Source organism: Strix aluco, chromosome 7 (assembly GCF_031877795.1).
Source record: "Strix aluco isolate bStrAlu1 chromosome 7, bStrAlu1.hap1, whole genome shotgun sequence".
Lineage (NCBI taxonomy): Eukaryota > Metazoa > Chordata > Aves > Strigiformes > Strigidae > Strix > Strix aluco.
In genome coordinates this window covers 11,102,318-11,114,664 of record NC_133937.1, presented here as the reverse complement: position 1 = coordinate 11,114,664, position 12,347 = coordinate 11,102,318, and the positions used below count along the sequence as shown (strand labels likewise).

General features: G+C 37.6%; 1 protein-coding gene across 1 annotated transcript in view; it reads left to right on the top strand.

Moving 5' to 3' along the window:
- The window catches only part of GLUD1 (glutamate dehydrogenase 1), a 30,523-nt gene that overhangs the window by 9,809 nt on the left and 8,367 nt on the right, over positions 1-12,347 (top strand). Inside the window, exons 2-6 of the mRNA XM_074830454.1 lie at positions 2,608-2,688; positions 3,499-3,554; positions 4,432-4,495; positions 6,132-6,226; positions 10,691-10,870. Of these exons, the coding sequence (XP_074686555.1) occupies positions 2,608-2,688; positions 3,499-3,554; positions 4,432-4,495; positions 6,132-6,226; positions 10,691-10,870 (476 nt within the window). The remainder of the gene's footprint in view (positions 1-2,607; positions 2,689-3,498; positions 3,555-4,431; positions 4,496-6,131; positions 6,227-10,690; positions 10,871-12,347) is intronic.

The following is a 12,347-nucleotide window of genomic DNA, read 5'->3' as shown; positions in this document are numbered from 1 at the left end:
ATCCACTCATGCCAAAGGAGGGAAAAATCCTCACACCTCCCAGGGAACCTGGAATCCACACTGAACTTTGCCTGACACAGTAATGAAAGTTTTCAGCAGATAAACTGCAACAAAGTGGCTAGTGAAGTCAGCACAACTCTGAGAATTGACTAGTCTCCCACTTATGAAGGTAAAGCCAGCAGACAGGCCATTTCAATTAAAGCTGTTTAAAAGGCTGGAATAGAAGCTAAATGTTGCTCAAAAATATGAACGTATCCAGAAAAAGACAGTTTCAGCCTTAAGTCTAAAAGTTTTCCCTGTTCTGGTATATGTACATGGGTGACAAATAAGCACCTCAGCTGAAAGCCTTTCAGTACTTTGTTAGTCTTGGGGCCTTTTCTCTATTTCCCTTGGTATCAAAGTTTAATGTTTATTACACTAAAGTTTATAGTAACCCTTGACTGTGATACAAGGAAACTGGAGTTGTTTTGTATGTGTTTAAGTCTTCTAGTTAAACTGCTGTGTCCGCCTTTTCAGATCCTATCTTCCACATGATGTGCACAAGAGGCTGCCCTCTCCTTTTGTATTGTGCTTCCCTGTTAAAACTGTACAAAACAGCTAGCCCTACCTGTTTAGTCCCCCTGCTGCTTTCTGTATATCGATAAACAACTTCTTATGTGCCTGCAGGAGTATAGTTATAGCAAAACTGCTTTGTGTATGCAACTTGAAATTTGAATAAATATATGGTTGAATAAATACACAGTGCTCTAGTTCAGCTGGGGGTGGAGGGGCAGAGTTCATTTCTGCCCAGCATAGATTGTGGCTTCAGACTTGGCTGGCTTGAGCAATGCTCAGATGACACCTTTCCCCAGAGTGCCTGCTCAACCAAGAGGGAATGGTGTCCCCAGGTAGGACAGTTAGTGCTGTAGGTGGTGTTCTTGCTCAGGGCTTGACAGAAGGATAACCACCCACTCTTCTGGAGGGTCGGAGTAAGACGTGTTTGAAAAAACTATGTATGTTGTAACTTGGACTGGTCTGTTGGGCTCTGACAGATTCCACTTAAATTTCTAATATTACTTCCTGTGAGAAGGTTCTTGAAAGCCCAGATGTTAACACCCTTACAGCTACTTAAGTCAGAAACTAGTTTGCTTTTGGAGACCACCCTTCCCCCATATACACACCAATTGAAATTCTGTTCTGCAGAGGCATGGTACTTTCTTTCATTGATTGAACTCACATAAGAAAGCAGCACTTGGCCCTCAGCTTTATTTCAGCGGTGCTCAGTTCCTTTGAAACTGGGATTGTTTCCAGAGCATTCAGGAATGGCTTTCATAGCAGCACAGTGCTTTAGTTTGGCTAATGTATGCTGGCCGTTTTTTACTCCTGAGGACCTGAATATGGTCCTCTCCTTACATAATAGGAAATTTGTGGTGCCTTGTCCTAGCATCTAAAGGACACTCTGTGCCTGCTACAAACCACCATGCAACTTGGCACAAACTACAACCAAGGATTTGGGGAGTAGAGGTGGGGATAATAAATTCCTCATGGCTCTGTTACATGCTTAGTAATGTAGGAGATGCTTGGATAGAAGCTAACATATAGCTATAGGGGTTTTTGTGCTTTGGGCACTGTGTTGATCTTAAACATCGTGTTTAGGTTTCTGCGGTTCTATGTGCCCTGTCAGTTTGGATTATCTACTCTGCAGCTACCTCCAGGATACATGAATTTTAACTTTGAGTTCAATCAATTAATTGGACAGCTAGAGCCCATTTTTTTTAGAAGACTGGTAAGAGTCAGGCAGGTGACAGATCTCCCTACCTTTGTGTAATCATTTTCCACTCAGTTTTAAACTGCCTTGAAGGCTGGGAAGATTCATTTTGCATCCAAGCCGCTAGCTCTGGACCATGTGTCAGCACACACTTGCAGTTCTGCTGAATGACTCAGAGCAGGGAATGCAGGTGTGGGCTGGCTTCCACAGGGTGTGGGATGGATGGCCTGGTCACAAAAGCTTGCTGGGTTAGAGTTATTCCATCAGAATGTTTTGAACACATTTGATTTAGCTGAGTGGCTTGCTGCTTTCTGTTATGTGGCTGTGTATAGCAGTCAGAGCCCTGAAGCTATGTATGGTTTTGTTGGACCACAGCCAAAGTATTGCAAGGCTTATAACTTACCAGGAGCTTGCATTACTCTAGCAAGAAGGTCTTGATTATAACCTGTACTGCTAAGTTATGTCATGAACAGAGTTCATCTTGTCTATACAATGAATGAAGTCCAAAGCTAAAGATCTTATGGAATGCTGATGAGCTTTATCAGCCTCTTGAAAATTCTACTCCTAGTTACCTATCAGCTTGGTTCATCTTCCTCCCAAGAAATGCTCACTTTTGTTCCAAGGTTGAGTGGTGCTGTTAAACTACTTAATAGAGAATTACTGAAGTACTGAATTTCTGCTAAGTAAAAGATACCTATTTAAGTAGCAGTATGGGGAATTGTTCCTTAAGTCTTAAAGCAAATAAGTTGATAAATTATCTGCTTGCATGTTATAGATGGCTGGTGTAGAATTAACCTCTCTGATTTATAAATACCTATGAAGTTGTTCAGTGAATTCCTTTTTTCTCATGTATTTTGCAGGTATTCGTTATAGTTTGGATGTTAGTGTGGATGAAGTGAAAGCCTTAGCATCTCTAATGACATACAAATGTGCTGTGGTTGGTAAGTGATAATTTTTCAAGCAAGGACACAATCTTTAATTTTGATCAGTACTGATGTAATTTACAGAAAAAACATATAAAGGATTAAATTAAGTTTTAGACACTAATCTCTGACTAAAATCTCTAGCAAGATGGGAAAAATATAGTGACCAAAATAATATGTATTTCCTCTGCTGTTACTGTAGATACTTGAATAAAGTTGCATTTTCATTTGAAAAGTCCAAATTCTGCTAGCTACCCCCTTCTGTAAAAGTACTGCATCTTGAACTCAAATCAAAGTATGACAAACTTGGATTAGGAGGGGTCTAATTCTAGGAGGAACAGATGGAGGCTTCAGGCAGGGGAGCTGTGGAGAGAGAAGGATAAAATTCCTTTATGAGTTATAAAGAAGTATAATTCATACATGGCTGCTAAATTGTAGGGGAGTTTGGAGAGATTCTGTACATTGTACGTAAGAAAAGAAAGTAATTTCTTAATGTATATGGGGACACTTCAGTTAGGATTTCCAAAGTAAAATTTTGGAGGTAAACTGTAAATCTTACTGTTTCTACAAGTGCCAAGATCTTGAAGCACAGAAAATTTAAATCATGAACTTTTGAGTTTCAAAGACTGTTTTCAAGCTGCCCTTGAAAGATTTCCTTTTTTTAATAGGAGTACCTAGATCAGATTATAGCTTATGCATGTGAAGTCCTAAATGTGGCTAAACCAAATTCACTGCTAAAATCAAAGATATAATTGCTCACACATATTACTCATGTGTTCTGCCTTTGTTGTTGAAAAAGTAAAACTATTTTCCTTTGCATTCTTGTAGATGTGCCATTTGGTGGGGCAAAGGCTGGTGTCAAGATCAATCCCAAGAACTACACAGTAAGCTTAATCATAGATAAAAATTTGGTTATCTGCAGTACTGAAGCCAGCCAGTTAAAAAAGCTTGTCTAAGGGCATTATTGACCACGTAAAACTTCCTGCCGCTTCTGCCTCTGTAACGGCTGAGTTTAGCTTGTGCATGCAATAGGCAGGAAAACAATTTTTAAAAGGTCTGTGTTTCAGAGGTGGAATACTTCAATTATTTAAGTTACTACTTTTTTTCTTAAAGTCAGGAAACTACAAATAATTTGGAACCTGAATTTTTAAGTTGATACTGTTAATAAAGGCTTAAATTACTCTTAGAAAAAAGTTAATGTTTTTGTTTATTTTGACAAATAGTTTTATGCTCCATTAAACTTTTCTATGCAGTGTTCCAATGTGAATAATAACTAACTTGGCTTATAAAAGGTTTACTGCAGGCTTGCCTTCTTGCCCTAATTAAAATAACTCGTACAGAAAAAAATACTAGAATATGTAGCAGATACTCTAAGCTTGAAACTCCTGTAAGGGTTTGTGTGAAGTTGTTCAACTGTGTAGATTACACAGCTGGCAGGCCAGCTATTGCTGTTGCTGGTTATAAATCTCTCACATATGATACCAGATTTGTTTGCTGGAAATCTCTGCTGCAAACACAGGTGGTTCTTCCTGTGCTGCTGTCCTGACATGCCGTGGATCAGAACATACGGAAAGAAAGCTGAATGGTTCCTTGTGCTGCTTGAGTACCACGGGTCTGTTAGGGAGCGGCATATAAATTATATAAATATATGTATCATCCTTTTTTCTAAAATAAAAGGGCATCTGTTTATGCTTGGGCATAAGTTCTAGCAAATATTCATAAACACTAATGATTTCTTGTGATATTGCATTTCCTCTATAGGACAATGAATTGGAAAAGATCACAAGAAGATTTACCATGGAGCTGGCAAAAAAGGGCTTTATTGGTATGTTGTGCAATTTTACTATTAAGATGATTTATTGTGCACTGACAGCATCCACTAGATAGTGTCCTTAAATAACCATATTTTTGATAGCTGTAAATAATATGGGTATAGGACTTTCAGCAAAGAGCCCCAGACAATTGAGTCATTGCATCTGAGTGCATTTCAAAGGAAACTGTGTCTTAACTTTTTTCTGGTGTCTGTTCTGCTGTGAAAAGCCACAAAAGCTGAGCTCACAGAATCCAAAATGCATCACGTTTCTCTTAGAGGTAGATTATAAAATTGTGACCAAGCTTGTTGCAATTTTAGCCTCTAATATCAAACTCTTCACTGTTACTGTTTCCTGTAGCCTCAGTTGAGGCTTTTGGCAGATATGTGAGGAAACAGAGGAAGGAAATAGAAGGTGCGCCCCAGAGAAAGTTGATGGCTTTGCCCCTGGCAACCACAGGCTGCAAGAGAAGCGTAGGCAAGAAGCATAGGTGCTTGTTGTAACAGAACCTCAGCTTCTGTGATGTTAGTAGGTGTTTCATTCAGACTCTCGACCCTGCGTTGTTCTGATAGCAACTCCAGACAGCAAGCTATCTGGAAGCCTTCTCTGGAGAAAGCTGAATGTTACTAGCTTGGCTTGTAAGTAGATGGAGCATCTTTCCCTGGAGGAGTTCTTATTCAAATGAATAATAAGCCATGTAACTAGTTAAAGGTCTGTCATGTATTCCTGTTGTCTAACTGCTCCTGGGAATGCATATCTATTTATCTGCATTTTCTTACTCTTCAGCCAGGGTGTTTGTCATCTAAATTAAGCTCTGTAGACACACATATGGATTGACATGTGACTGGGGTAATACTATACACTATGCCAGCTATAGTGGTTGTTAGTTCAGTGACAATTAAAAGGGTTTGATTAAATTTGTCTTCCTTTTTAGCTTTATGGTTACTGCTATGCAGCTTTCACAAACCTTTTAAAAATACTTAGAAAAAAAATTGGTAGAGGCAGAGTTGTGTTTAAAATCTTGCTGAGCAAGTTCCTCTAATCTTAAATAGGTTGGGAAAATGCTATTTTTAGTCATCTAGAAAAAACAGACAGAATTTGTTTTTATTACAACAGATGTGTGAAAGCTCTTTCAAAGGTTTATTTCATCAAGAAAGGTGTAATGTCTCTTGAAGTGAGCAGTAGAATCAAATGCATGTGCTACAGTGCAATGACTAGCAACAGCCTATCTTCAGTTCTTAAGCTCACCCAGGAACAAAAAAGAAATTCTAATGCAGAAAAACCAACTAACCTCATGGTATATGGAAATCATACCTAAATAGTGCCCTTCATAGTGTTACAGCAATGATCATCCCAAAAAAAAGTTTTTGATGCATTATCTTACTCTGACCTTTTACTGACAAGCCGATCTTCATTTTACTGAATGGCTTGTGTGAAAGGTTGGAGGTTTTGATGGTATTGTACAAATGCATGATACGGCATCTAAAATGGAATTGAATCCAGAAGAATCTGTTGCTTGCATAATAAACTGAGGATTAAACAGGAAAACAGTTCTTCTTTGCCAAGGCCTGCACAGTTCCCAAGGAAATAATGATTGAAGATAAGTATTTGTGCTTGAGCCTTAAAAGCTGTTTTCACTGTTGCCAACAGGACCTGGTGTTGATGTGCCTGCTCCTGATATGAGCACAGGGGAGAGGGAGATGTCCTGGATTGCTGACACCTATGCCAGTACTATAGGACACTACGTAAGTTCTGAACAGAGGCTGTGAAGTAGAAAAGCTTTCTTGGTCTTTGCAGAAATCCTTTTATCTAGAAATATATTACCGTGCTACTTAATTGTATAATTTTATTTAATTATGTGGGTCTAAATATATTCTTGCAAACTGTGACAACTTAATTGGTGTGAGGTTTTTAGGGTACAGTTAAAGAAAAATAGCTTTAATGTTTTTATAATACGCTTAAGTTTGTCTGAAACTCTGATTGCAACTTCAGCAGAAGGAAAAGGCACTGTTTTTGAAGGTCTTGTACTTAGTCTAAACTTGGTTCCTATTTCTACCATTTCCCTCTGTTTTTCATTAGTACTCTAATTACTAATTTGAATTTGTTAAAACAGTTCATAATAGTTGGTGTAGTCTTAATGTACTGTAATCTTTCAGACTACTGAATTTACGAGTTATTATATGAATGTTTGTGGTTTTGTGCATTCAAGAGACCATGTTTGCACTATTGGTGTAACCTGTGACAGTATTAAAGTTCTCTGTGGTCCCCTGAAAGTAACAAGTAATCAGTGTAGACTTTAGCAAATTCTCCAAAATGTAAAGGAAAAGGAAAATGATACAATTAATTGCCCAGAAGACAATTAAAAAAAAGTTTTTAAAAATTAGTTTTTAATTATAGCCTTTAATTTGGCCTTTGTCCTCATGTTGCTGGGATTATTTGTACCTGTTTTGACTGTACCAAAAGCATGACTGTTGACAAAAGACTTTTGTTGTAGACTTTTGACAGGTTGGACAAAAGAAAAATTATTATGGACAACTTATTTCTAAAGGCTCTACTGTCTATGCTGCCCAAACTTTCTATCTTCTCTTTCAGATGTTGTTTCTGTTACTCCAGCAGGTCATACTTTGCTAAGGAGTCTTGCCATAGCTTCGTATTAGTGTGTTAATACACTAAGCTATTGCATGTTTACCTATCCCAGCTCCTTTTGAATTGAAAAGACTCTTTCTTTACACTTTCTGCAGTCCCTTCCAACAGTTCCTGAGAAATGCAGCAGGGTGTATGTCCCCAGTAATAAGGCATTAGAGCCACCCAACACGTATTTCTCTGGCTTGTCTGTTCAAGATGTGCCTGGCCTTCCTGAGTCAGTCTCTTGGCAGAGTATTTGCCTTGTGCTGTCTGATGCCTTTAACAATAGGAGGATAGGGTGGCACAGGTTATTCTAGGTCTGAAATACAGTCTAAGGTATCTTATGGGCTGAAAAAAAGGAATGCTTGAGGAATAGGCTGTGCTACACTGATTAGTTGGGTTAAATCACTTTTACACAGAGCTGTCTGTTAGATAGGGATATCACTATAAAACGTTACTTGCTTTTTGTTATTCACATATGGAAGTGTAAATATTTAAAACTTTAGACATGATAAAAAGCCAAACTTGTTGAAGTCTTTTCAACATGCAGAGTGGCAACTTTCTCCCTCAGTCATAACTTAAATTCCAACATTCAAGAAAACTATTGCCTCAAAACATTTTAACTTACTGCACTAAAATGCATATTTCACTGTGATACAACAGCATTATTATATTACAACTGTCGCAGAAGGCTCACAGCACATGACCCACTTTAAGATTTGCTGTATTTGTTAATAGCTGACATACAGTTTTATACAGAAGCTTCAGGTTTTTTAATAGGTGGAAAACTAAACACTGATACAGGAGAAGATTTTTAAATGGCTGAATTCTTATTCTTTCCACTTTGTCATCTGAACTTGTATAGTCCTACACATACACATGCTTCAATGACAAAAGAAAACAAATCAACAACTACTGAGGATAAAAATACAATTTGAATTATGCTACAGCAGCTTATTTTATTTCCAGACTCTCTACATGGCAGTATCTTATTCTTGAAGAATAAAAAAAAACCTGAGAGGATTTAGGTACATTTTTCTGAAAAGCTAATTAAAAAATTGAAATAGGAAAAAATTAAATCAGTTTACTTAATTTTGTTAAGTTGCTTGTTTTTACATGGAAGAGAGTATGGCAGCCATAGTGGAACTTATGAGCTGTTGGGGAATGACCAGATATAGAGAAGGAAGGTGAGACCTCTGAGAAGGCTGTAAAAAGTGGAATAATCAAAACCAGTTTGTAGAGGAAGATGTTTCAGATGACTATCTGGCTGAGACACCAAGAACAAAAATAAAGGTGATTAAGGAATACCAAATATATAAAGGTGACCATGGGGAAGGAGGGAAGGGAACTAAGAGCAGAAAATTACCATGGAGCGAAGGTGAAACTAACCATAATTCAGAAAACAGATGGAAGCTATGCGAAGGACTATGTTCAGTTGAGTGGAAAGATAACTTGTCGGTGGGAGGGATCTGTCTGAGAAAGCCACAGACCTGATGAGTCAGTGTGGTTGCACACAGATGTGTTCAGGTAGCTTGAAGTGGAAAGGAAAAGTCAAGTAATAGATATAAACAGGTAGGAGAAGTCTGCTCAAAACCTAACCTACAGAACCAGGAAGCTGAAGAGACAGGGAGAATATTATTGCAGTATGGAAGGGGGTTAAGAAATGAGCAAAAGTTCAGTGTCTGAACTTAGGCAATTAAGTTCATAGACTATTAATATGACTATAGAAGTCTTTAATGCTAGCTGTAAGCCATTTTACAAGCTTCTCATTAAAACCTGTGGTCTTTCATTTTGGCCCAAAATGTATTAAAAATTTTTTTGATTGACTTAAAACCAAAGGTTTTAGGACTTTGATATCAACTGTGGTTTGTATATGTGACTTTAAAGAAGACCTAGACCTGCCCTCCCCTCATGGTCTGTTTTCTTGCCAAACCATGCAAGTCTTTAATAACTACCATGTTAACTGTTCCAGAAAATCCATCTTAAGTTGCTGGATCACTGAATTATATATGGCTGAAGTTTTTGATTAAATTCATCCTTTCCACTCTTAGGTACTTCCTGACATGTCCAACTGACTTTTGGGACATGTGAAGGAACTTCAATAAATACATTCTTGCATATGGTGGGAGGCTGTATTTCTTCAAGTATTTATAAAATGTACTTCCTCCTTTGAGAATCTATGAAAGCTAAAATGTAGTTTCAATCTGAAACAGAAAGAAAACCTAAAAATACATCAAAATGCCAGGCCAAGTTGTTCCTAGCAAAACACCACCACAGATCTTGTTTATGGTTGATATGCCACCAGAGGGAGCATGCAGCTTAGAGAGCAATGCAGCTATATTTTGGGAAACTAAATTAGAAATTTTATAGCAAGCCCAGCATTGCTTTTATTGTTTTTAAAGAGGGGTTATCTTTGGCTTTATATGTCAACTCACCATCATTTTCAAACAATAAGTAGTTTTTGTTTCCATTATGGCTCTAGTCATCTCCTGCCATTCTGCATCCACTTACTTTTGTCTGTTCCTTTCCTTCCTCTCACTGAGCATCTTGCACTCACACCACAGGCATGCAAATACATTTGGCACAAGTGATGGAGCCTCCCAGTAAAATGCAGCTGGTGGAATAGAAACCCATCCGGCTGCTGGCAGACTCATTTGAGTGGATTCCCTTTCATCCCTACTCTCTCACTGGTGCTGGAGGCCAAGCCACTGTGTGACTGTGCTCCCAGGGTGTGGGAACATGGGAACCAGTAGTGACAGAAGAGGGAGGCCCAAACAGTGTCTAGTTTGGAAGAAGTTTTTTCAAGTTACTATTTCACTTTGAAAAAATAACTCTGGTTTTAAATAGTCTATTTTATCTTGGCTAGTTGTCTAGCATGTGGAAAATTTAATTTTATTGTCACTAAATTAAGGTTAGAGGTTTGATTGCATATATTGCTTTTCTGAATAAAAGTAGTAAATACTTATCTAACTTTTCCCATATAACCTTTGTACAGTAGATTTTCCTCTGAGATCAAACATCCCTGTATTCTGACAACAGAAGGGTATTAGGCCTGTATTGTTGTTTCAAAATAACTGATTTTGGTATAAAGGAACACTAAACACTATTTAAAGATGATTAAAAACCAGTCTAAGGATATGTCTGAGCCCTTTAAAAGATGAAAATGTCAAAAATAACAATGGAAATTATGGCTGTAATAGGAACTACTTTTGAGACATGCATCCTTCAGAGCTTTTTGATTTGTCAGTCTGCTTGTGGCTAACAGTGCAACATAGATGTCACCATAATTAACTAACCACCGACTGAAGTTAACGTATGCAGTTAAACACAACAAAAAATTACAGAGCATATCCAATATTGCATTATGCAACTTCCCTGACAACTACTAGAGTACTTCTGAGAAGGTGTTCACATAAAGTGAGGAAAGAAATCTTTACAAACTAAATGTATATAGTCTATATCATGTTCTGACTCTTCCAATTCCTGTTTTCCTTCATATCTAAAGTGTACAAAACTTTACAAAACTTTGTTCCAGCTGTTCTTTGACTAATTCCGGGGCTCACAAGTCCTTCACTGTTTTACAGGATATTAATGCACATGCATGTGTAACTGGTAAACCCATCAGCCAGGGTGGGATCCATGGACGTATATCTGCAACTGGTCGTGGTCTCTTCCACGGAATTGAAAATTTCATCAATGAGGCATCATATATGAGTATATTAGGAATGACGCCTGGATTTGGGGATAAAACATTTGCTGTTCAGGTAACTTTTTTCCTTCAACTGTGGAGAAAAGGTAGTAAACAAACTTCCAGTAGAGCTGCTTTTAAAAAAGGGCTGTAGCAATAAATCCTGTTAGGGTTTTACGCCTTCCAAGTTAACCTTTACTCTCAAACTTTAGAAACACTTCTCAAACAACATCAGCGCCCTTTATTTTGGACTGTTTTTTAAAAACTGAACTTTCGATTGCACTCTACAGGCACAAAGCCAAATCTCCAGTCTCTGTAAACATAGGCTAGAAATAAAGTGGAATACTATTACCAGAGTTCTTTAAACTAAGGCATTGCATACTTTTCAATGAGCTGCGTCACTGTTTCTGCCTACACAAAATTTGTTGCACTGTTTTGTAATAAAACTTTAGGGAGAGAAGGAATTGGGGGTTATGTTCTTGTTCCACTATGGAACAAGCAGTTGGAAAAGTAGAAACCAAGTCCTTATCCTAAATTTGTAGGGTTGAACATATGTTTTTGGTGTTCATAAGACTTCAGTATTTATGTAATTAAATTTTGAAGTGGTTGGGTATTCAGTAATATGCATATACATTCTTGAAATTTCAAAGAAATAACTTGTTCTGTTCAACTTTGAACAGTATGTTAAATGGAGGATTTGAGGGATTGCTTTGTTTTGTTGTTTTCAGTACCAATGCACTGGTGGTTAGAAATAGCAGAGTAATTGTAACCTCCAAGTTGTCCTCTAGTTAACCAGTGGGCTGAAACAAATATCTTGGCCCTGCACAGACCCAGCAGCTAACTCGTCTCCCTGCACTTGGCATTTTCATGGCTGACAGAGGGTTAACCAGCAAGTACTTAAGCATAACTCAGACTGAAAATGTATCCATAAGAATAGCTGAAGATTTTTCTAGGAAAACAAGGATACAGCATTGCAAAGAGACCTAATGCATGACAAAGTGTTGTATCAAAGTTTGCTTCTAATATGTAAACAAAAATCCTAAATATAATTAGAGCTATGCTATACAGGAATTTAATATTCAGCTTTTTTTCCAGCTTAGAAACTTAATACAAGCTTTTGGCATGGATCACGCGACCTTTTGGTCTGCCATGTGGTTTCCTTCCAGAATGTTGAATAATGGCCTGAAATTAGGTTTTCTACACCTGTAAGGATGTAAAACATGCTAATGAAATGCAAGAGTATCTAATTTGGAATTTAGGCAATCTGTTTTGTACAGGACCACTTCAGAAATGTGTTAGAAATTACATAGCTGCATACTAATTTGTGTGATTTAATGTGAAGAATTAATGATATTCTTGTTTAATGCTTTCCATTGTGGGATGGTTTTACACTTGTAAGCCTTCCTTACCCAAATTAAATGAGAATATTTCTTAGCCTGCAAATGTTAGTCAAACCTTTGAATAGTCATACAGAAATCCATTAATCCCTCTAAGACAGTGTCAGTTATAAAATAGATACACATAATGTTCCTCTGTTGATAAACGTCATAGTT